This window comes from Amborella trichopoda, chromosome 10 (genome assembly GCF_054954075.1).
Source record: "Amborella trichopoda isolate Santa Cruz 75 chromosome 10, AtrichopodaSantaCruz75HAP2 v2.0, whole genome shotgun sequence".
Lineage (NCBI taxonomy): Eukaryota > Viridiplantae > Streptophyta > Magnoliopsida > Amborellales > Amborellaceae > Amborella > Amborella trichopoda.
Window position 1 is genome coordinate 38,911,568 of NC_142345.1, and position 25,638 is coordinate 38,937,205.

At 35.8% G+C, this 25,638-nt stretch overlaps 1 protein-coding gene across 1 annotated transcript; it reads left to right on the top strand.

The window, feature by feature from the left end:
• The first annotated feature begins 13,420 nt into the window (after positions 1-13,420).
• On the top strand, positions 13,421-20,219 carry LOC18434080 (Low temperature viability protein). The gene is made up of 4 exons (XM_006844155.4): positions 13,421-14,008; positions 14,633-15,043; positions 18,574-19,173; positions 19,870-20,219. The coding sequence occupies exons 1-4, from the start codon at positions 13,532-13,534 to the stop codon at positions 19,999-20,001; spliced, it is 1,620 nt and encodes a 539-aa protein (XP_006844218.1). The 5' UTR covers positions 13,421-13,531; the 3' UTR covers positions 20,002-20,219.
• The last annotated feature ends 5,419 nt before the right edge of the window (positions 20,220-25,638 follow it).

A 25,638-nucleotide genomic window follows, 5' to 3' on the forward strand; every position in this document is an offset into this window, starting at 1 on the left:
TTTTTCAGAAAATTTTAAAAGCACCTCTTAAACCCAAAACCCTTGCTGTTTTTGTTTATGTATTCCTGATTTATCCACTAGGTCAGTCTAGTTGGTTCTTTGCACCGAGTTAGACACAAATCGACTCGTTAAAATCCATTTTTTCATTAACTTTCAACTTTATTTGAGTGTGTTTTGTTTTAATCATATTCTTTATATGCTTTTCATATTTTATTAGATTTTTTTTTTATCTTTTTTATTTTTTCAACACTTTTTTTATCGTTCAGGACTTGCCCGATTAAAGCAGTTGAATCGGCTGATTTACCAGTTAGGCCGGTTAAATCGCTTTCAGGCCCATGTCCGGTTAACCATTGCGTTTCGATTTTACGAACACTGGATCCAAGGCTCTCTTTCAATCTCCCGAAAAAATTATTTTCACATATTAAAAGGCTAAAAATGTGGAAATCGATCTCCACACAGAAATAGGACTCCCATCGGAGGGCATCTAAACAATACTTACTGGTTGTTTCCAGATGTCCATTTCTAGAGAACCAAACGGGCCATTAGGGAACTCAATCAGGAGGCAGAAATGTTGGCAAGCGGGGTGCTTTTTAGCCATTATCTAAATGTAAATAGGCGTTAAAATTACATTCCATCTACTTGCATGTTGTAGCAGCCATAAATGGACATTTTCCAGTAAATTCAATGGACTAATACTATATTAATGTTCGAAAAATAAGCAAGGTTTATGCTTGAAATTTTTCAAACATCCTTGATTCATTGAGATTGAGAAAGAAATGATCTTGAGCTCTTAAAACCCTAGATCCATCAAGTACTCTGTGTGGATGGATACCCAAGTCAATCATGGAGCTGGAATTGATTTGGAGTCTGTGTTTAGGTTCCATATTAGTTTTCTTAAATAGTATGCTTCGCTAAAGAGTTTTCGGATCAAAAGATACCCCACCTTGACATTCTATTTTGACTACGGGATCAAACCAACAATTGGATCCTGCTGGACCGCAAACCTTTTGGAGTACTAAAAAAAAAATTCCATTGGATAGCATGCCGGTGGTCCCCCAGGACCACCATGTCGTTTTCATTATAACATATCAGTGGTGAACATGAAATTACATTTGCATGCAGACATCTCGGTGGGTGTGAAGACACAGATAAAATTGTATAGAAAAGACATAAAAAGATGGACTCGGATGAATGGGAAAAGGCCAAAGAACAAAGCCTGCAACAACAACCATAGAAATATGGAATCGGATGAATGGGAAAAGGCCAAAGAACAAAGCCTGCAACAACAACCAACACATTTTAAAAGGTTTTCGAAAGGAAAAAGACAGGACTCATTGCTATTATGAGAGAAGCAAAAATATGAAAGAGATTTTGAAAGATTGAGGTTCACTACTTTTTAGGTAAATGTTGGGAAATACATTTCCACCAAATCATAGAAATCACATGCAACAGAATAGTAAGTCAACCTTCATAAAGCCTTTTTCCAATTGAAATTTGCACGAAATAATTGATCTCATAAAGCCAAGCCGAAAGAGCATATGATCCCACTATGTATATCTTACATTCACCTCCTTGGGTAAAACCGTATCAATGATGAGTTTTAGGGCCCCAAAATTTGGGGATGTAACTTACTTGATCGAGAAACCAGGTTAAACGATAACACGGATCGTCAAAATCTTTTTTCAACTAATTCAAGTTGGTTATACGAATCCTGGTCGGTTATTCTGCTCTACTAAAGATTATACTCTCGATGAAGCCATAAGTCCATATCTTTTCTCACTACTTCAATTATGTTCTTTTGGACCCACCCTTTTATTGAGCCTCCTATTTGAACAACTCGCACTTCTTAACAAGTGATGAGCCACACATGTTATATATTCTTGAAAATAATACCATTTTAAGATTGAACAAAGATTATCTAATTTTCGGATGGTCAGATCTTAATTATAAGGACCTCAAAACTATTTTCCTTTTAAAAAGAATAGTCTTTTGTTGATTCTAAAGTAGAGATCAAAAAAGTTTTCCTTAGTGTGCACTACGCTCCCAGGACTACCCTATACGATCTCTATAGCGCGTTGGTGTTAAGCAACAAACCAAATATGGACGAAAAGCCTCATTAGTGTAAAAGTATGTCCTAGGTTGTAACTTGCAGCAAGGTTTTAAAAATTGGATCAGGTTGAACCGGTCCCTCATGGGGTCCGAGTCAATCCAACGATCTAGCCGACTCAGATCGTTTCGGCCAACCAAGTTGGTAACCAAATTTGGAAAAATATTCATAAATCTTAAAAATAAAAAAGAGTAGATTTGTGAAAAAAATTAATTACACATTTGGGCGTGGTTTATATAAGACAAGGCCCTAAACCATTAAAGTAAGGGGCACTTCTAAATAGTATCCAAAGATCATTTTTCCATTATCATTTTTTTGTTGTTTTTATTTTTATTTTTATTTTTTTTAATAGTCCCTAGCCTAGGTTGTTTAGATGTAAGTTTTTTTTTTGTCGCAAAAAAGAATGGTAAGTATATTTGCCCTATAATTTATTTTTGTTTTGCTTTACAGTATGGTCCCAAAATCCTTTTGCTGCAAATTTTTGCCATGAATGATCCGGAACCAGGTTGCTGTAATGGAACTTTTTGTTGAACATTCTCAACAACCCATGTTTTTTATATATTTTTTTCCTGGATTTCTGAGAATGGTTAGCAACGTTGTTGTTTTGATATAATTTGCAACGAAAACATTCAACAGAAAAATTCTGCGTGGCGAGGATCCAGGTTCTTTATAATGTAGTCATGTAATTATTTGCTACATTTATTTTTTCTTTTTTTCTTTTTTTCTTTTTTTTTTTGCCCTCTTATTGTTTAAACGGCTCTTTGCTGTTCTTTTTTTTAACCTATATTCTTTGTTGCTGAAATGTTTTTGTTGAATTGCCAATAATTACTTGCTGCACTTATTTTTTCTTTTTCATTATATGGATCCACTTTTGCCCTCGATGTTTGCTCTGATAATTGTTCTTTTATTGATTTTAATTTGCTCTTTGCTGATGTCATGAAGTTGTTTCCGCTAAAATGTTATTTTCAGCTGAAAGTGTACCCACCCATATAGTTTTTTCTCGAAATTGTTTTCTTTTTCATGGCTGAATGGATCTTAGAATCGTCACTGAATTCTGATAATAATTTATGGATCTTATAATAGTGGGGAAATTTTTGTACTAAAATTGAAAATTAAATATGTGATCTAGACCATCCATTTTGTTAGTCAAATTAAAATCTCATTCTTTTAATAAAGGTTATCCTCTCATCAATGAAAACTACAGTGAACGAATAAAAACGGCGTGAAATTCATATCTCCAAGTTTGCAAAATCCCATATTAAATCAAACCCAGCTGTAGAAATTTACAGAAAGGTTGCCCTACACAATATTTTATCTTTATCAGGTATTCAAATTCCGAGCATCCAAATCTCAAAAGTAGAAATTCTAGCTTCCATTTCCAACATCTACTTATCAATAGGGGTGTCAACGGGTTGGGTATGGATTTGGCCCCGGACCCGATCAAACTCGGTCAAAAAATTAGAATATTTATGTATTTAATTATATTTAAATATGTTTCATAATTTGGGACCTGAAAAATGTATTATGGGAACTAGACTCAGACCCGATCGAATTTGGACTTGGATAATGTTGGGATCCAATTTTTGGATCCACACTCATACCAGTATTGGGTCTACCCATCAAGTCCCCAGGTCGGGTCTAGGTCCATAGCCACCCCTAGTTGCCAAACAAACATCCCATTAATGTCCCCTAAAAATTGGAAATTAAATTTATTTTAATTCTTCTGCCTACTCTGAAGTAATAAAATGGCTTTGTCGCTTTAAATATTGTAAGCAGTTTGGAAAAAAAAAAAAAAAAAAAACGGAAAAGGAAAAAGAAAACACAATTATTGTAACAATCCTAAAATTTCAAAAAAAAAAAAAAAAAAAAAAAATAAGGGGGGGGGGGGGGGGGGGGGGGGGGGGGGGGAAATGATGCTTTTAATAGGTGATGGTCTGATTGAGTATGATGGTCCTTGGGGACCATCACTATTTTCAAAACTTTTACTTTGGTTTAACTTTTGCTCTTTTGCCTCCGGCTGCTTACAGCTGGCAACGTCCTTTAGCGGATGTGGTTTTCGTACGATAAAAGCAGACTTTTAACGCGACACCTCAGGTATGAGGTAGAGCGTAATAAAATAATATAATAATACGTTATAAGAATTTAAATAGGGAATGTGAGCACTCCCACCCTAAAACAAAATTTTGAGATCTCTCTCTCTGGTCGAAACACAGTGAACTTCTCTCTCGAACCGAATTTTTTATTGGAAGCTCCGTCTCAAATAATTGTGGGTAAGTGACATCGTCTTCTTGAAAAATAGTCTGTTTTTAATAAATAGTGATATTTCCGTCCAGGATCTTTATTTTATAAGATTTGTGTGTAAGTGACCCCATTGTCTCGAAAAATAATCCATTCTTTTTAAAAATGAAATAAAATAATTATTTCTGCTTATTATCATGAATTTTAGGCGCGATAAATTTTATGCGCACGTGACCTCATTATCTTGAAAAATAATCTTTTTAATAAAAATGGTGATATTTTATCTATGTTAGAAATTTTGAATGCTGTAAATTAGAAAAATAAATTTATTTATTTTTCTTGTCTATTGGTAGAAATAAATGTGATATTTCTGCTTTTAGTAAAATTGTGATATTTCTTTCTACTGTTTTGAATATTTAGACATTGTAAAATTCATGTGCAAATGACTGCCTTATTATTTAAAAATTGACATTTTTGCAATTGATTATAGTATTGTTGTGAAATGTTTATTTGTGAATTGATATTCCATAAATTGTGATAATTCCGTATTCTTGAATTTTTATAAGAGTTTTTCTATACATATTAAATTGGCAATTATGCTAGAATGCCTTTACAAACTGCTACCTTTCTAAATTTGAGCCCAAAATATTTGATTGGTTATTTTTGAAATGTTATAGAGAGTGACTGTTATTAATGGTTTAAGTGAAATTCATATTAATGGTTTCAGTGATATGTTGAGTACATGATATTGCTGCTTTCGAATGTTTAAAGAGATTAGAAATAATTTAAGTATGCAAGTGGACTCATCCGGTTCGCCGGTGAGGTATAAGTGGACCTATCTGGGACGCCGGTAGGGATTAAGTGGACCTATCTGGGACGCCGATAGGGATTAAGTGGACCCATCAGGACACTGATGTGGTATATAGGTGACCTACTTGGGACGCCAGTAGGGTATTTTGTGAAATCCTTTGAATTATGTACTGCCGTTAAAAGTGTTATAAGCATTTCAATTACTCGGATTATACTTAAATTATGCATTTATTGAAAGTGAAACTGTTGATGCATTTCTGTTATTAGATCTCATTTTGGAAAATATTGATATCTTTCAATCATGATTATTTTTAGGATTATGATGATCACTTACTGAGTAGCCAAACTCATCAAACTATGGTAAACATTTTTTTCAGGATAACTACGGATTCATTTTGAGTGCTAGTCAAGATCAACCTTGGAAGATACTATTGTTGTGCTAGCTTTCTTTATTTACTATGTAAGACCTCGCCACTGTAAATTTGTCCTATCAATAGATGTATATATGTTTTGTCCGTCACATCTCAGGAATAATAGTATTGTAAATTCTTGGGGTGTGACAATTATGGTACTTAGGAAATTTAAAAAGATCCTTAGGAAATTTAAAAAGAATGTACTTAAAATCCCAATTATTGTGTGTACAGACCGGGATAAAGTCAGGATCCAGAATAGCTGAAGCCAATATGGAAGGAATTCACAAAGCCTTGGAAAATATGGTTGCTCTAATGCAACATCAGATGGAAAATAACAATCCACCCAGGCAGTCAGTTACAGGAAATGGTGGGAGCAATATCGAACAATTTAAGAAATTAAACCCACCTTCTTTTAAGGGTGCTGTAAACCCACTGGAAGCCGAGGGATGGATTATGCAACTGGAAAAAATATTCGAGGTTATGGAATGTCCTGATGATAGGAAGGTGGCCTTGGCAGTTTTTATGTTAGAAGGTGAGGCACAACACTGGTGGCGAATGGCAAAAGGAGTATTGGTCAAAGAAAATAAAACCTTGACTTGGGAAGTATTTCTAGAGGCATTTAATGAAAAATATTTCCCAGATTTTATTCGAGACTAAAAAGAAATGGAATTTCTAGAATTAATCCAAGGAAATAAGACAGTAGCACAGTACGAGGCCAAGTTTACTGAATTGGCCAGGTTTGCACCATATATGATTAATAATGAGGCAAGAGAGGTGAAGAAATTTGAAAGGGGTCTCAGGCCAGCTATTAGAAGCAGAATATCAGTCTTGAAATTAAGAACTTATGTTGAAATAGTGGATAGTGCTCAAATTGTCGAAAAAGATTTTGAAGATTACTAAAAGACGAAAAATCAGAACAGTCATGTTAGACCTACATCATCTAATCGACAACAGTTTGAAAGGCCAAACAAGAAGCCAAGGCCCTCGCCATTTCAAAACCCAATAGAACCATGTAGAAAATGTGGGAAAAATCATGGATCAAGCCCTTGTTATTGGAATACCGGAGCCTGTTTTAAATGTGAAAAATTGGGACACCAGATTAAACAATGTCCTAGCTTACAGACACAACAGCTTCCAAAGCAGGGAGAGATAGCTCCAAAGCCTCAGATGAAGGGAAGAGTATTTGCGATTACCGAGCAAGACGTACAGGCCTCAAAATCAGTGATCCAATGTACTCTTACTATCTTCCAAAAAGTAGCTCATGTTTTGATTGATCCTGGATCTACGCATTCATTTGTGTCACAACACTTTGCATGCCACTTAAAGGTAGAACCAGAACAATTAGAATACATTCTAGAAGTAGCCACACCGATGGGAGATTCAATTAACACCAATATAATGTACAAATCATGTGTAATAAAGATAGAAGAAAAGGAACTGTTGGTTGATTTAATACTCCTGAAAATTCAAGATTTTGATGTAATCTTAGGCATGGATTGGCTCTCTGCATACCATGCAAGTATTGATTGTTATAAGAAAATTGTTACCTTTAGTATTCCGAATCAACCAGTATTTTACTTCAATGGTGTCAAAGAAGACTCCCCATCATATTTAATCTCTTGTATTCGAGCTAATCGCCTCCTTCGAAAAGGGTGTCAAGGCTTTCTTGCCTATATCAAAGAAGATAGGAAGGAAGAAATAAATTTGGATACCACTCCGGTTATCCGAGAATTTCCCGACGTTTTTCTTGAAGAATTGCCAGGATTACCGCCTGACAAGGAAATTGAATTCTCCATTGAATTATTGCCAGGAGTAGCACCAATTTCTAAGGCACCTTACAGAATGGCTCCTGCAGAACTTAAAGAACAGAAACAACAATTGGAAGAATTATTAAATGAAGGTTTTATCACGGCCAGTGTGTCACCTTGGGGTGCTCCAGTACTGTTTGTCAAAAAGAGAGATGGGACTATGAGATTATGTATTGATTATAGACAGTTGAACCAAGTGACAGTGAAAAATAAGTATCCATTACCTAGAATTGATGATTTATTTGATCAATTACAAGGATCACAAGTGTTTTCAAAAATTGATCTTAGATCTGGATACCATCAGCTTAAGATTAAAAGTGAAGATGTACTCAAGACAGCTTTCAGAACAAGGTATGGCCATTATGAATTTTTAGTCATGCCTTTTGGATTAACCAATGTACCAGCTGCATTTATGGATTTGATGAATCGGATCTTTAAGCCCTTTTTGGATAAATTTATTGTGGTATTCATCGATGATATTTTAATTTATTCCAAGAATCAGAAGGAACATGAGCAGCATGTAAGAATGGTATTGCAAATATTAAGAGAGAAGAAATCGTATGCCAAACTTAGTAAATGTGAATTTTGGCTTGAACAAGTGACATTTTTAGGACATGTCATATCAAAGGAAGGTCTATCAGTTGATCCTTCAAAGGTTGAAGCCGTTGTTAATTGGAAACAACCAAGTAATGTGACTGAAGTTCGAAGCTTTTTGGGATTGGCAGGATATTACAGAAAATTTGTAGAAGGATTTTCTCGAATCGTAATCCCATTGACTCGATTGACACAGAAAAATGTCAAATTTGAGTGGACAAGTGAATGTGAGGAGAGTTTTCAAGAACTAAAAGTTCGATTAACTTCAGCACCTATTTTAACTATTCTTGAGGGGAGTGGGGGATTTGTGATTTATAGTGATGCTTCACATAAAGGTTTGGGCTGTGTATTAATGCAATACGGGAAAGTAGTGGCATATGCATCCAGACAGTTGAAAGAATATGAGAAAAAATATCCAATTCATGATTTGGAGCTAGCCGCAATAGTATTCGCTTTAAAAATATGGAGGCATTATCTATATGGTGAGTAATTCGTAATATACACGGATCATAAGAGTTTGAAATACCTTTTCTCTCAGAAAGATTTAAATATGCGGCAGATAAGATGGATGGATTTCTTAAAAGATTATGATTGTACAATCCATTATCATTCAAGAAAAGCTAACGTTGTGGTCGACGCTCTAAAAAGAAAATCTACGGGAGTCTTAGCTCATCTAATGATCCAAGAAATGCGATTGTTAGAAGAAATAGTGGATTGACATCCAACTCCATCCATTAATGGTGTGGTAAGTATGATTGCCAATATTAAGGCGGAACCCCACCTAATCCAACAGATTCGATTGGCACAAAAGAAAGACCCTCAGCTTATAACAATTATAGAAGAGGTGAAGCAAGGAAAGAGAGATGAATTCTCTATATGTAGTGAGGATTTGCTAAGATTCAAAAGTCGGGTTTGTGTCCCGAATGATGAGAGTGTAAAGAAAGCTATCTTAGAAGAAGCACATCATTCTCGTTATACGATACATCCCGGAAGTATTAAAATGTATCAGGACTTGAAGAAAACCTTTTGGTGGAATAATATGAAAAAAGAGGTAGCATTATTTGTGTCTAAATGCCTAACATGCCAGCAAGTAAAAGCTGAACATCAAAGGCCCGCTGGGTTGTTGCAGCCTTTACCAGTGCCAGAATGGAAATGGGAGCACATCTCTATGGATTTTGTCTCTGGCTTGCCTAGAACAAATTCAGGACATGATAGCATTTGGGTCATTGTGGACCGGTTAACCAAAGCTGCCCACTTTCTACCGATTCGCACGACGTACACTTTGGATCGACTGGCTCAGCTGTACATTAAGGAAATAGTGCGATTGCATGGAGTTCCTGTCAGTATTGTATCGGACAGGGATACTCGGTTTACTTCTAAATTTTGGGCTAGACTACAGTCAGCCATGGGGACGAGACTCGCCTTTAGTACTGCCTTTCACCCCCAAACTGATGGACAATCGGAGAGGACCATCCAAACCTTGGAAGATATGCTGAGGGCCTGTGTTATTGACCTTACAGGAAGCTGGGATGACCATTTACCCCTGATTGAGTTTGCTTATAATAATAGCTTCCAAGCCAGTATTCAAATGGCACCATATGAAGCCCTGTATGGAAGAAAATGCAGGTCACCCATATGTTGGGACGAGGTTGGTGAAAAAAAGCTTTTGGGGCCAGAAATTGTCCAGATAACCACAGATAAAATAGCATTAATTCGTGAAAGGCTCAGGACAGCTTAGTGTCGGCAAAAGAGTTATGCCGATAACCGAAGGAGAGATCTTGAATTTGAGGAAGGTGATCGAGTTTTCCTAAAAATCTCACCAATAAAGGGCATTATGAGATTCGGCAAGAAAGGAAAGTTGAGCCTACGTTACATCGGACCATTTGAAATCCTGGAAAGAATCGGAGGTGTCGCTTATAGACTTGCCTTACCACCCGAATTGACAAATGTCCATAATGTCTTTCATGTATCTTCACTAAGAAAATATCAGCCCGACCCGTCCCATATCTTAAAATATGAACCTTTACCGATCAGGAAGGACCTATCCTTCATTGAGCAGCCAATTTTGATACTGGATAGAAGGGTGCAAGTGTTGCGTAACAAGGAGATTCCTTTAGTCCATGTATTATGGCAGTACCATTCAAGAGAAGAGTCGACTTGGGAACGAGAAGACGAAATCAGACAAAAATACCCCTATCTTTTTCAGTAATCAGGTACACAAATTTAGAGGACTAAATTTCTTTAAGGAGGGAAGAATGTAACAATCCTAAAATTTCAAAAAAAAAAAAAAGAAAAAAAAAAAAAAAAGGGGATTGGGGGGGGGGGGGGGGTGGGGAAATGATGCTTTTAATAGGTGATGGTCTGATTGAGTATGATGGTCCTTGGGGACCATCACTATTTTCAAAACTTTTACTTTGGTTTAACTTTTGCTCTTTTGCCTCCTGCTGCTTGCAGCTGGCAACGTCCTTTAGTGGACGTGGTTTTCGTACGATAAAAGCATACTTTTAACGCGACACCTTAGGTATGAGGTAGAGCGTAATAAAATAATATAATAATACATTATAAGAATTTAAATAGGGGATGTGAGCACTCCCACCCTAAAACAATTTTTTTTTTTTTTTTTTTTTTACGTCCTTTAGCGGACGTGGTTTTCGTACGATAAAAGCAGACTTTTAACGCGACACCTCAGGTATGAGGTAGAGCGTAATAAAATAATATAATAATACGTTATAAGAATTTAAATAGGGGATGTGAGCACTCCCACCCTAAAACAAAATTTTGAGATCTCTCTTTCTGGTCGAAACACAGTGAACTTCTCTCTCGAACCGAATTTTTTATCGGAAGCTCCGTCTCAAATAATTGTGGGTAAGTGACATCGTCTTCCTGAAAAATAGTCTGTTTTTAATAAATAGTGATATTTCCGTCCAGGATCTTTATTTTATAAGATTTGTGTGTAAGTGACCCCATTGTCTCGAAAAATAATCCATTCTTTTTAAAAATGAAATAAAATAATTATTTCTGCTTATTATCATGAATTTTAGGCGCGATAAATTTTATGCGCACGTGACCTCATTATCTTGAAAAATAATCTTTTTAATAAAAATGGTGATATTTTATCTATGTTAGAAATTTTGAATGCTGTAAATTAGAAAAATAAATTTATTTATTTTTCTTGTCTATTGGTAGAAATAAATGTGATATTTCTGCTTTTAGTAAAATTGTGATATTTCTTTCTACTGTTTTGAATATTAGACATTGTAAAATTCATGTGCAAATGACTGCCTTATTATTTAAAAATTGACATTTTTGCAATTGATTATAGTATTGTTGTGAAATGTTTATTTGTGAATTGATATTCCATAAATTGTGATAATTCCGTATTCTTGAATTTTTATAAGAGTTTTTCTATACATATTAAATTGGCAATTATGCTAGAATGCCTTTACAAACTGCTACCTTTCTAAATTTGAGCCCAAAATATTTGATTGGTTATTTTTGAAATGTTATAGAGAGTGACTGTTATTAATGGTTTAAGTGAAATTCATATTAATGGTTTCAGTGATATGTTGAGTACATGATATTGCTGCTTTCGAATGTTTAAAGAGATTTAGAAATAATTTAAGTATGCAAGTGGACTCATCCGGTTCGCCGGTGAGGTATAAGTGGACCTATCTGGGACGCCGGTAGGGATTAAGTGGACCTATCTGGGACGCCGATAGGGATTAAGTAGACCCATCAGGACACTGATGGGGTATATAGGTGACCTACTTGGGACGCCAGTAGGGTATTTTGTGAAATCCTTTGAATTATGTACTGCCGTTAAAAGTGTTATAAGCATTTCAATTACTCGGATTATACTTAAATTATGCATTTATTGAAAGTGAAACTGTTGATGCATTTCTGTTATTAGATCTCATTTTGGAAAATATTGATATCTTTCAATCATGATTATTTTTAGGATTATGATGATCACTTACTGAGTAGCCAAACTCATCAAACTATGGTAAACATTTTTTTCAGGATAACTACGGATTCATTTTGAGTGCTAGTCAAGATCAACCTTGGAAGATACTGTTGTTGTGCTAGCTTTCTTTATTTACTATGTAAGACCTCGCCACTGTAAATTTGTCCTATCAATAGATATATATATGTTTTGTCCGTCACATCTCAGGAATAATAGTATTGTAAATTCTTGGGGTGTGACAATTATGCACCTAAAATAAAAAAATAGTGAGCGTTCCTTAATAATACAATTCCAAAGGACATTAACATAATTTTCTTTAAACTTTAATTTATTCAATTATTGTAACTGTCAAAATTCAATTTTTTTTTTTTGATAATTCAATGGAGAAGATAGGCGCCTACTCATTTTTCAAAGAAAAAGTTTATACAGAGCTGTGGCTTTAAACAATCAAATTAGAGCACACCTAACAAATTTACTAGAATAGGTTGTTTTGATGCTCAAATATTCTTAAATTGAGCATCTCGAAATCAAGATGCATGGACATGAGAAAAAAATAGATTTCAAATTTTTGGAAATAGTACATCTTGTAATGCATTTTTTAGACCGTCAATTTTCAAGATTTTCGAGTTTTCATAGATCTTCTCTCTCTACACTATTTTTGAAGCTTTAAATTTTCAGTATTATTACCCAAAAAAAAATTCAATATTGAAACCATATTTCTCGACATTATTTGAAGGTACGCTCTACTTTGATTGTTTAAAGCCTAACCACACCCTTTTTCAAATAGATTAGGAGTTAGTTAAATAAATGAAGAATTAGCTTTTTCAAAGCATTAGTGGGTGGTGTTAGCGGTGGGAATAGAAACCACAACGGAGTGATCAAGATATGGTGTGCTACCACCACAACCCGAGCGCCTTTCCCGAATTCCAATAATAGTTGCTCAACCGAGATTTTTTTCAATAGCCAAGAGAGTTTTCACACAAATAAGAGAGCAATGAGGAAATTATTTCCATGCCACTTTAACAACCGACATAAAAACCATCATTTTCAATAGAAGTTTCAGGGGTGGCAATGGACTTGTAACCGACCCGGCACCCGAGCGGTAGTTCTAATTCAAGTTTGAGTGATAGATCTAAGTCGAATTTGGGTATGGGATTAAAACTTGAAATTTTTTAAGTCCAAATTTTGAACCCAAACAATATTTAGGTCTTGGTTAGGGTCCGAGTTTAGTAACATTTGTCTAGTCTCAATACATAACACATATTTAAATATAATTACATATATAAATATTTTAACTTTTAAATCGGGTCGGAATCCAGGTCCGGGTCCAGCCGGGTGGCCACCCCTAACTGTTGAATAACAGTCCCACTAGCATATCTCCCCAAAGAACTCAACTTGCAAAACCCTAAACAAGTGACACAAAAACCAGTAAAACAAGCCCGCGAACAGAAAAATAAAAACAGCAATTAGGGTTTCTCTAAACCCTGTTCTCTGGTTGAGGGAGAGATTACGCATCTTGAGGGAGAGAAAGCACAGAGAAGGTTTGCAATTCTCAACGTAATTTCTAGGGTTCGTATCTGGTTGTCCGTCAGTGAAGATGGGGAGAAAGAAGAAGTCTTTCGTGGACAAGAAGAAGTCTGCAACTTTTTGCCTCCTCGCTAGGGATTCATCTGAACCAGCATCAGAAGCCCAAGCTTCGAGTGATAGGGTTTTCGTTAGGGTTGATAATAATCCTTACTGCGTTGACGGATTCTCAGAAGAAGATTGTTTTGCTTCGAATAACCAAAATCAGGAACCAGTTGATGAATCGATATTTGCAGATGCTGATGAAGATGATGATAGTGATGAAGAAGTTGCAGAGATATTGGGAAACCCTAGAATTGGAGGTTTTGAGAGTTCCTTCTCTTCAGGTCCTCTTCGTGATCATATTAGGAGGGAGATTTTGGAGTTAGGGTTTCCTGATGATGGGTATAACTATCTTCAACACTTGAGGGAGATCAAGCAATCAGGAGGCGGTTCTGCATTCTACGAGAACAGCAAAGCGAAACTGGACCAAGTTCGTCTCGACGTAAAGGTTAGGGTTTGGAGAATTACTGTATATTTCCTGCACAGTGTAATTGCTATTTCAAATTTGCCTGTTTCATTTGTCTTTTTTTTTTTTTTTGGGTTCTGCTTATAAAAATATTTGGTTAAGTAATTGAAACCATTTAGTAAATCCTTAGTCACAGCTTTATAATTTAAGTTCTTAATTTTGGATTTGGTATCTTTAAATCATTGGTTTTCAGCATCTGTTTTTACTTATCAAAATCTTTATTTTTTATACTGACTCAGAGTCTCATGTTTAAAATTAATTACTTTCAACTCAAAGGAGTCCTAATGTTAGAATTAAAAAACTCAATTTTTTTTTTGTAGTTATGTTGTAATTATTTATCAATTATGGGCAATGCTTTGTTGAGCAAACACCTGTGCATATAAGATCTGAATAAATCTGAAAATTTAAATGAATAGATGGCATAATCTTTTTTCAGTTGAAAGGTTTTTTGTTTTTTTTCTATTTCAGATAATGTGGTGCTTGTCTCTTTTGTAGAAAGTCATGGACCTTTTGGTTTGTTCTTTTTTAGGATTTATGATACTTAACTGATGCTCATTCATGTTTTCTTTCTATAATACCTTATGTTTGGTTTCTTCATTTTTCTAGGCGTATGATGCATCAAAACTGCAAATCAAGTCTGAGGCTTCAGAGGATTTATATAGAGTGGCTTCAAAAACATATGGAGTCAGGGTTCAAAAGGTCGTGCATCCTGAGGTGGTTGCATTGCTCAATGATTCAGACGGTTCACAGTTTGGTTCTGATGTGGAGGACTTGGAAGAGGATTTTGTGGTTCAAGCTAATCTAGCTGATGAAGGTGATGATGAACAAAGTGAAGATGTAGGTGGTTCTAGAAGTTTGAAGGTTAGAGATAATGACACTCTTTCTCCTTTGAAGAAAGCCGGCGTGAGTGATGATCATGATGACCAACCAGTTAGTAGTGGCTTTAAAGGGGTGAGTGGTGTAGGCAATGAGGAGGAGGTGAGGTTACGCAGGCCCTTGGACGAGCAATTCGATTTGGTAAGTTGCTTCTCTTATACTTCATGACAATCAAGTTCAGGACTAAGATAAAGAAGTGCCAGAAAACAGTTTACCTTGTAGAATGGGAATCACTTCTTAGGCTACAAAAAAATTCAGGAAAATGCTTGGACAATTTAAAGTAAAATCTTGGGAATTGGGTTGCATAGGGACATTGAAATACAGGGGGAAACACAAATTTCAGGGATAAGACATCCCTATTTTGGAAACAAGTTCTTGAGGAAAAGGTTTTCCAACCAACCAACAAGTTTCCCTCAATCTTTGTTTAGACAATATGTTAGGAAATTAGATTACTAGTTCAACTTGTTCAGGATATTATTCCTTACATGTTAACTGATACTGAATCGAACTAATTTATGTTCAAACTTATCATCGGAAGACTCTAATAAAGTGAAATCTAAGTTGATTTATACAATCTGAGTTTTGGTTTTAGGTGTGCTTCTAAGGGATATGAAAATCCAAGTCATAAGTTAGCTTAAGGTAGATGTATAATATATGTGACAGACTGAGGTGAACAAAATCGGACTTGCATTTGTGCACAATAGCTTTGAGCTGTGATATCATCGATTGAGAGGGCAATAATTTGAGTATTTAACATTTGTGGAAGGGATTATTTGTTATTTATGTGGTTAGGCTATTCCAGTTCGATGTTTGCTGCTCTACGAGTCACTATAATGTGTGTCTATGTCATAGGCCACTTGCATATTGTCATGGTTACCTTCGGATATCTTAGCTTAGATTGTAATTTTCCAAGGGGTTATTTTCTTATTAAAACAAGAAATTATGAGTTACCTTCATTATTGAGATTGCTGGATCTGTTTAGGTATTTATTTATACTGTTGTTCTTGAAATGACATATAAACTCTACTTTGATACTTGTTAGCATTAAAAAACAAAAAAAAAAGTAGAAATATGTGCAAAATTGTCAAGGGGTTTGGTATTTTTTAAAAAAAAAGAAACAGTTTTGGTGACCTTCATTATTTTTTCTGGGTATGCCATGTCTAGTTGCTGAATATCTTGATGAGTTGGGCAATGTGAAAGTAAGATACTCCCCAATCAAGCACTGCAGCACTTATTCAGGCATGGCAAACTGCATGCTGATGCTTCTCATATACCAAATGAATGACCAAAGCAGCCTTCAACCTTTTCCATTTACTATCTGTTGTACAAGAAAGTTGATTGAGTAAAGTTTTACTATCAAATGTCGAATCTTTTGATGATTCTCTGTCCTTCGAATCCCTCATCCACGTTTTCTCCTTTCACACTTCTTCTGCAAATAAATACTTCACACCTTTTTAAGATCAGATGGACAAGTTTCAAGCCTGTCATTCATAGCACACAAATATGTAATATCCCAGGTTAACTCCCTTCTATTTGACTAGATGTGCTCAACGATTTTAAGTCATAATATGTGTAAACTTCGTGCAATGTTTTAAATACTCCAATTATGTTTGTATTGTAAATTATGCAATGAATGTACCTTTCTGGACATGTGGTTGCCAAATATGCTTCTTTTTCCCAACTTGTAGCCTAAGTCGATGGTGCTCTTGCTGATAACATGCCTTTCCATGTATGTTCTTACTGAGCACAGGCCTTAGCACACTATTCCATGTATGTTCTTGATGAGCACAGGCCTTGGCACACTATAGCCAGTGCTTTGTGTCAAATGTGTTCTCTTAGTACTTCTCCTGAATGTTATATAGATTGATTACTAGCAATGTTTTATGATTAATTTCGGAGGTTTCTTTTTGTGTTGGCTGGGAATGGAGGTGCTTCTGCTCTTCACCAATTTGGAGGAAGCCTTCTGCTTTCTTGTTAAAAAAAAAAAAAGAAATACCTTTAAAAAATTATGCAGTACAAGGAATTTTTTAAAATATATCGATGTTTAAGTTGTATTTTCAAAGTTCTGAATATCACAGAGGTAGTTCTACAAAATTTTTAATATTGTGGAAGTATTTTCCACTTTTTGAATAAATCAGGTGCATTTTTTCATATCATTAGCGATATATTGAAATATATCAGGGAGTGATTTGCTTTGCTTTGCCTGAAGAAAATGGCCGAAGAAGTCAAAGCGAAGTGAATTTAATAATGGACCGGTTTATGCCATATAGCCTTTCAAATTTTGGTTTATGGTGGAAGTAAAGCTTACATTTGGGGATAAGCCATGGTTATTGGTTATTGGTTTTGAATTTTAATCATTTGGCCATCTATGTTGTAGTTTGTTCATTCATCCATGTTGCTCTTTTATTGTATGTTCATACTTCATAATGCATTTTTTGTTTTGCTCATAGAATCCTACAGTTAGCCCTCTCAGAGTTATAGTCTGATCCTGAGTTCAAACAAAAGACTCAGTTTGGGATTCGTCATGGTCCTGATCTGAGACGAATCGGCAGGACGACTCTGGTGAAAAACAGTAAATTTTTTTGGACTTGGTTTTTTATCTTTCAATACGTGGCTTTGTTAGCTACCCAGGTGAGCTAACTTGGGTGCCCTTGCTGCATTCTTGTTGACTAGTGTTATCATTTGTTGAGGTGGTGTATTTGCACAATCGAACGAGTGTGGGGCTGAATATTTGTGAAATTTGTGCTGATATTGGGGTTGATGAATTGATAAATCCATTGTGATGTTCAATTTACCAACATATTGAAAGTCAAATGGAACTCGTAATAACCACTCCATTGAAACATGAGGTAAGCACCAAATTACATCCTTGAAGGGTCATGTAGCAAGCTTGTCATGGGTCATACTGGTCTGAAATGCTATCCAGCTTGCATGATCACGAGGGGTTTGTTGTGTCATGGTTTTAAAATTGTGTGTGTGTTGCTGTTCCCAGGGCTTGTGGCTTCTGTGACAAACATCCAGATTGGAGCTCTAGATGAATGATTTTTTGGACTATTGGATATTTAAATTGAATACAAAAATGTGAAAGTCTTCACAGGAGAAGAGATGATGATCTTGAAGAGGATGAATGAATTTGAACCAAATGCACTTCCAAATAAATGATGCGTCTTCATGAGATGTAGATGTATAAGAACCAGCCCATAATGATGACTTCCTTGATGATTTCAATTTGCATATGGATGATACTAGTGTAGTTTCAGCTCCAGAGGGGAAGGGTGGGTGGGGGAGTGAGGACCCCACTTTCTTGTGATCTGCTTTTAAAATTTACCAAAATTGGTTAGAGTTGTTATTTTCATCCTGTATCATATGCTCATATTTTTTGTGTGGTTTGGTAGTAGTAATCGGACTTGAGGTATAGCATACATTATATGCTCATATTTTACTTGAGCAAAGTTTCTGTCAATAACGGAAAAAGTCAAGTCTTTAGAAGGAATTTGTTTTTCTCTTTAGTTTCAGAATGATGTCGTGAGAGAGATTTGTTTGTTTGTTTTTTTTCTAATTATAATGAGCCTTGAGAGGGATTTCTTTGTTCTTAATTAATTAATTAATTTATTTTTTGAATTATGATTGAGTCTTGAGAAGGATTATCTTACACACCGGTTTTATCACAGATGATGCTCCGCGAGTATGACAACAACAGCGAGGATTTCGAGGGTCATGACTACGCCTCAGAAGATGATGATCCTCTCGCTTCCAAGCTCAACAATGCCCTGAAATGCCACCCAGTGGATGAGCTTGACCTCCTAGACAAGTACAGAGTACCTGCCGATTTTATTCATCCAAAACACCCAGATAAAATAGAGGAATACCCATCAAATTCTTTGGTAGAAGTGATCCGTAAATGTTCAGAATATGCTGAAAAGTACAATGTTGAAGGAGAAGAAGAGGGAGTAATGGAGATCAAGGAGAGCAGCGATGAGTCTGAAGTGTGGGACTGTGAGTCTGTGATTTCTACTTATTCAAATCTAGATAACCACCCTGCAAAGATCGGGTCACCTGAAAAACCTAGAAAGAAGTTAAGTGAGTTGGTGTCGAGAAAGCAAGATATCAAGAGTCCTTTGATTTCCCTTGGAGGCAAGGAGAAGTTACCAGTGGAGTTCTTGCCACTTGGGAAAAAGATGGATAGTGCTGGGGAGGTGAAATCTGGGGGTCAGGAGAAGAGGGGAAGGGTTCGCTTTGGGGAGACAAAGGAGGAAAAGAAGGAACGGAAGGTATGGGAATTTCTCGACATTGGTAATATATATATTATACACACACATTTGGATAAATCTTGAGCTAGGTAAAAAATATTAATGATCTAATTTTGAAAATCTTATGGAAAAAAGGAAGTAGTTATTGCCATTGCAAGTTTTTCCTTGCACCATAAAGAGAAAAATATGATCATGCTAGAAGTAATTTGTTTCAACTGAAAAATTAATCTTTTTAATGTGAAAAAGGTTTGCTCCTGCATTATTTTGAAAGATTTAGTTGTGCTCAAACAAATTTATGTGAACGAATAGAAGTTCTCATGAAAAATCTGAATGCTCATGTATAACAATGTACAAGAACTAACAAGGCCATCAATCAATTCATGTGTGGACGCGCAAACAGAATAAGTTACACTTTTCCTTTTAAAAAAGCAATCTTTTGGAATCATGCATAAAATTTTGCTTTTCCTTCTGTTATTGTTTGTTTCAGGTCTTTATTTGTTCAGAGTTTTCCATTTTCCTAATTTCTCCTGAAGTTTCCCCAAGAAATCCCTTTTGAGATCCTACATTTCGAAAGTCTCTCCAAAAACAAATTAAAATGATATTGTCAGCATGGTCACGAACTGATTTTTATGTTACAGCTACTGTGACATGAGTTACTTGTTTTTTCCAATCCTTGTTAAGCTAATTCTTCTTTTTTATTACATCTAATGTGGTCAGACTGCTATCAAAGGGGAGAGAAGGGAAGCAAGGAGAGCGAAGAAAGAGTTGAAATGTGTCTACAGAGGCGAGGCCCAAAGGGCTCAGCAGGTTGCTGCTGTTTCAGGCCCATCTTCAATTCATTTAGCCTGAAGCTTTCTTTCGTTTCCCTATTGATTAGTTTGTTTATTTGGTGAAAAACCTTTGTTTAAATGTAGAGATGGATTCCTCGTTTTTCAGTATGAGAGGCTTCCTTCACTTTAGAGATATGTGAGATGGAAAAGGAACTTGGGGAAGGAAACTGAGAGGAAGGGAAAGGGGGTAGGAGGTGTATGTTAGTGCATTCTGTTTAATTTCATCTCTCTTCAGCATTTGTGTCTTAGCTTGGTTACTTTTAATTCTTTGTGACTCTTGCGTTTTTTCTCTCTCACTACCAAAATGATAAAAAACATTAAAAAACATATTATAAACAAGTTCTTTATTTTTTTGGGATTATATATATATATATATATATATATATATATATATATATATATATATATATATATATATATAGTCCAACGGTCCAGATTGAATTTGGGTCGATTTGATGATCACGGATGTTTGGTAGTGTTTGAATTTTAATTTTTTTTTTATAAATCTAAATTATTTGAAATTTTAGATGTGTATTTTTTTTATCAAGCTGTATTTAATAAAAATATTTAAAAAATAATTCGTCTAAATGACATTGATCAAAATACTTTTAAAACTTTTTGGGGGTATTTTTATCAATTTATTTTATATAAAATATTTTTTTTGATATTTTTCGAAGATTCGTTTATTTTTTATGTATACATGTATCAAATTTCAAGTGATTTGGATTAATAGAAAAAAATTAAAACTCAAATATTACCAGACATCTGTGGTCGTTAGATCGGTTTAGATTCAATATGAGTTATTGGGTTTATTTTTTTCTGTGAGCTAGTGGGTTCATATATATATATATATATAATTTTATTTTAAGTTTTTTAAAATACCCAACCGGACTACAAAAACTAGCCAAAATCTTACCATTTGGTGCCCAGTTTCAGTTTGACTGACTGGCTGGTTTTGAGTTGGACAAGCCAAGTTTACAGGATGAGGGTTGATTGCCCTCTCTTTGTTGATAAAGTCGTTTAGAATGCTATATCAATCCAATTCCAACTCAATGCGTCGACCTTTGGCCCTATTGCGACAATCGTGTTATGAATATCCTATTGCGATGGCAATAATCAGAGTCGTGTTATGAATATCAGCATGCATTGTTGGCATGTGGGATTTCGTAAGCATCTCCAGCCTAAGAGGCTGGAGAATTTTTGAGGTGGTGGAGAATTACATATTAGCTCGAAAACCACAAGCTTGGGAAAAAGAATGTGCAAGTTATTCACAATGTGCAAATTAGAATTTTTGAGGTGGTGGAGAATTACAGATTAGCTCAAAAACCACAAGCTTGGGAAAAAGAATGTGCCAGTTATTCACAATGTGCAAATTAACGTGTAAGAGCAAGATGCATCTAAATTTGGACTTGGAAAAAAAGAAAAAATTATGGGATAGGTTTCTATTCTTCCCCTAAAGCATAAAAGATACATATTTTCCCTTTCATCGAGCTATCCAATTTTGATCAAGTCAGCCAATCACTATTTGTTGCATAAAAGATGCATGTTTTTTCCATCGAGCTATCCAATTTTGATCAAGTGAACCAATCACTGTTTGTTGCATAAAAGATACATGTTTTCCCTTCCATCGGGCTATTCAATTTGATCAAGTGAGCTAATCACTGTTTATTGCATAAAAGATACATGTTTTCCCTTCAATCGGGCTATCCATTTTGATCAAGGGAGCCAATCATTGTTTGTTTGATCTAGATCCAACACATCATAGTATTTTATTTTTCGTTTTTTCTTGCCATATTAAATTTGGTATGTGCCATATTCTCATATGACGCCTCATATACATCAAAATTTACTAATTTTGGACTCTAACCTCCTCAATTTAGTGTTTGATCTTACAAAATTTATACCCTCAATTTGTACAAGGTTTTTTGCTTGGCAGAGTATAAATACAATATGATCCTCATAGAGCATGTACTCACGCACTTCTACTCATTTATGTAGTAACTGTTTTTTCAGCGCAACAACCCATTTGGAGCCCATAGACTGAAAACTTCATAAAGATCAGATGTAAAATTTATAATATCAAAATGCACCCACCGTTAAGGCATTTTTAGCCAATTTGGATATTACATATTTTTTTATCTTTATTTGGATCGCCTTGTTGAGACTTGCATTCTTCTAAAGTTACAAGTCAAATAGTTTATAAATGGCAAGGTTTATACGATACATAGCTTAAACATTCAACCTGCAATCCCTGTGAAGATGTAGTTCAATAACTTTTGATATTTAAATTATGAAATGTATATAATGAGATTATTTACTTTAACACAAGGTGGTCACAATCATCATTGATGGTTAGATTTGAAATCGAGTGACTATCAATATTTGGGCACAATGTCTAAAATAAAATTCCTTGAATGTCAGGATATACTTTTATCTATCGGATTTCACGTCCAATTGCTGAAAGCAATGGTTTAAAAAGCGGATCGGTGACTCGGATCGGGCACCTAAAAACCGATCCGGATCGGCGAATCGACGATCCGGATGGGGAATCGGGTGAATCGGTCAGATTAAAGCTTCAAAAAAATCTGAAAAAATTATTAAAATTCATTATAAATATTGTTTTCAGGAATTCAATAAAAAATGAGGGTATTCCATTAAGAATTTTCATTTCTTTGCATGAATATGCGAATATTGATATGTTCTTTCCATGCTTGAACTACTATTTACCATTTAATTTACGTCACACAAAAGGATAAACATAGAATTATCATGGAATAAGTATATCAACATACGTGGACTATAATAAAGCATACAATTAGTAACATACGATCTAAAAATAAAATGACAGACGACGTCGTTCTTCTTCTTGGTCACGCTGGTGCCATTGATTGAATTCGTTTGACAATTCATTGATTCGATCTAAAAACGAATCATCGATATTAGCAGGCGTCTAACTATATCCAAATCCCTGAGTGTTCTATTGTGTTCCCAATCCAAAATCCCCGAAGCTTGTCCATCCTTCATGCTCACCTACACTGTCGTGCTCATCCCTACCCTGTTACTGTTGGGACTCGATATGTGAATCATATTGTTGGGATAAGGTGGCCTCGGAATCATCATCTCTCTCATTTTCCCTTAGACCCATTTCCCACTCTCCGTCATTAGGTGCAATATCACCGACATCTCCGACGAATTGTGGATACGTTGGCTGACTGTTTCCTCTTTCATGCTGCTCATCTCCTTCTTCAAGATCTTCCTCACCGATAGCCTCAAGGAACGCTCTCTTGTGCAACACTGGCTCCTCCTCTTCTACTACCCATTGGCCTACTGTGTTTGTGACAAATATTGTGTCTAAGTCTATCGGCCCATAGTCTTCAAGCTTCCTTCTTATTTGTCGCTCTCGGAGGTTTAAGTTGTAATGAACGTAGACTAGTTTATGAAGCTTCTCCGAAGCAAGTCGATTTTTCCTAGTAATGTGCAACCATCGGAAAGTACTTCAGTTGCGCTCACAGTAGTAGCAGAACATGTCTGGGAGAGCATCTTGATTGCTATCCTCTTTAAGTGAGGTGCATCAGTACCACATATCTCCCACCATTCAGCTGTATTAAAATGTAAAAAGCATTGTAAGGGCAAGAACAATTCATAAGATTAAATATATGAATGAACAAAATATTAGCTAGGGGATAACCTGGATCCATCTTAGTTCGAGAATTCCTAGCAAGTCTAGTTCCAAAGGATCCTATAGCATCCCTATACATAGTAAGCTAAAACAAATATATTTCGTTTTAGTGCATTATTCCTCACAAATATAACAACTCAATAAAGTTCTTACCCAAACATTAAATAATACCTCTTGTACTGCTGCTACCTGGTTTCGATGGCTTCTCTCCAACCGGGCAATAATGTATCTGACCCCTTCCATAATCTTGTGGGGATGTTCAGGTGTCAAATTGAAAAAATTTGGGTTGAAGAAGTAACCTGGAAAATATATCGATATACAATGAAACATTCTAATGATATAAATATATATTTACCTGCACAATGAATTGGACGTCCAAATTTGGTGTTCCACCTCCGTTCTATAATCTCGATCACTTTGCTAGCAAAACTACACTTCTTCCCAATAGCTGATTTCGCTCTTTCGATACCTTCATAAAGGATGCCCATGGTAGCTTTCTTGTCAGCATCCACCATTCTTAACACCGTGACCAAAGGGGCAGTGGCCTCTACGACACTGGAACATTGAGACCAGAACCTCCTATTTGAAACTATGCCATCCACTTTTATACCGGTACTGGACTTCGAGAGGCGGTCATTTAACCACTCTTCACAGGTAAACAATCTCTTTAATGCACCTTCAGATTCCCGAATGGAGTCCACAGCTAAGTAATCGGTCGCAAAGCGAGTTATGGCAGGCCTGATTATCTCTTTTTTCTTAGAGTGTTCTCTAAACAGAAATAATATTTTAGAGTGGTTGTATATAAATCTCGACACGAACCTTGCTTCATCTAGCGCCTCCTTCACAATTTTGATCTCACCGATCTCCTCTAACATAAGATCGATGCTGTGTGCAGCACCCGACGTCCATACTAGATGCTTCCTTTTATCCATTAACTTGCTGCCATGCGCATTGTCCGTAATAAACTGGACTACATGCTTATCTCCTACCTCCTCCACTATCTGATCATATAGTCGTATGTAGAAGTTTGCATCCTTTTTCGTTCCTGATACGTCTTTGCTAGACAAAAAAGCTGTACCTTTTGGGGAATAGGCCAAGAAGTTTAAAAACTCATTTTTGCTAATTTTATTTAACCAATCATCACTCATGAGAGTAATGCCTGTCTTTGGCCAACTTTGTTTATATTCTTCAATCTACTTAGTAACTTCCTTCACCTCTTCATCTACTATTGGCCCATTGAGCTCATATGCCGTCGGGGGTTTTACCCCGGGCCCTGCTCTCTGAATTGCACTGACTTATAGGTGGAAAATATGGGCTATCGGCTGCATCAAAGGGAATCCCTTTATCGTAGAACCATTTACCAACATATCTCCCCAACATGTTTTTTATACCTTTAACTATGCCTTTTAGGGTCATCTATTGTGACTTAGGCATTGAGAGAAATGAGTCTATACGACCATGACCTACAATACTGGCACTTCTAGATAAGTTAGGAACTATTTCTTCAACGTTTGATTCTTGTTGACACATACTGCCACCAACCCCTCCATACAAATTTGAGCTGGGCTCGCCATACATGCTCGACCTGGGCCCGTCATGCATGTCTTAACTGGGCCCGTCATACATGTCTAAGCTAGGCCCGCCATACATGTCTGAGCTAGACCCACCATATATGTCTGAGCTAGACCCACCGGGCATTCTAAACCCACGCTCCCTCTGATATTGTTCATGTAAACTCAATCTTGTGGCCATGTCCAGGTCATTATTATATTGCTCTTCTAGGTCATTATTTTATTGCTCTTCTGTATCATTCCTACTCGATGGCGTATATAAACTAGCTATCTCCTCATTCATCCTATGTTTGGCAATTTTTTTATCTTTGTTAGCATTAAGAATTGCCGCCATCTATTTTTTTACATTACTAGGGACACTAGTGCATGCAGAAACATCTCCCTTAACCTTTGCTAAGTGTTGTTT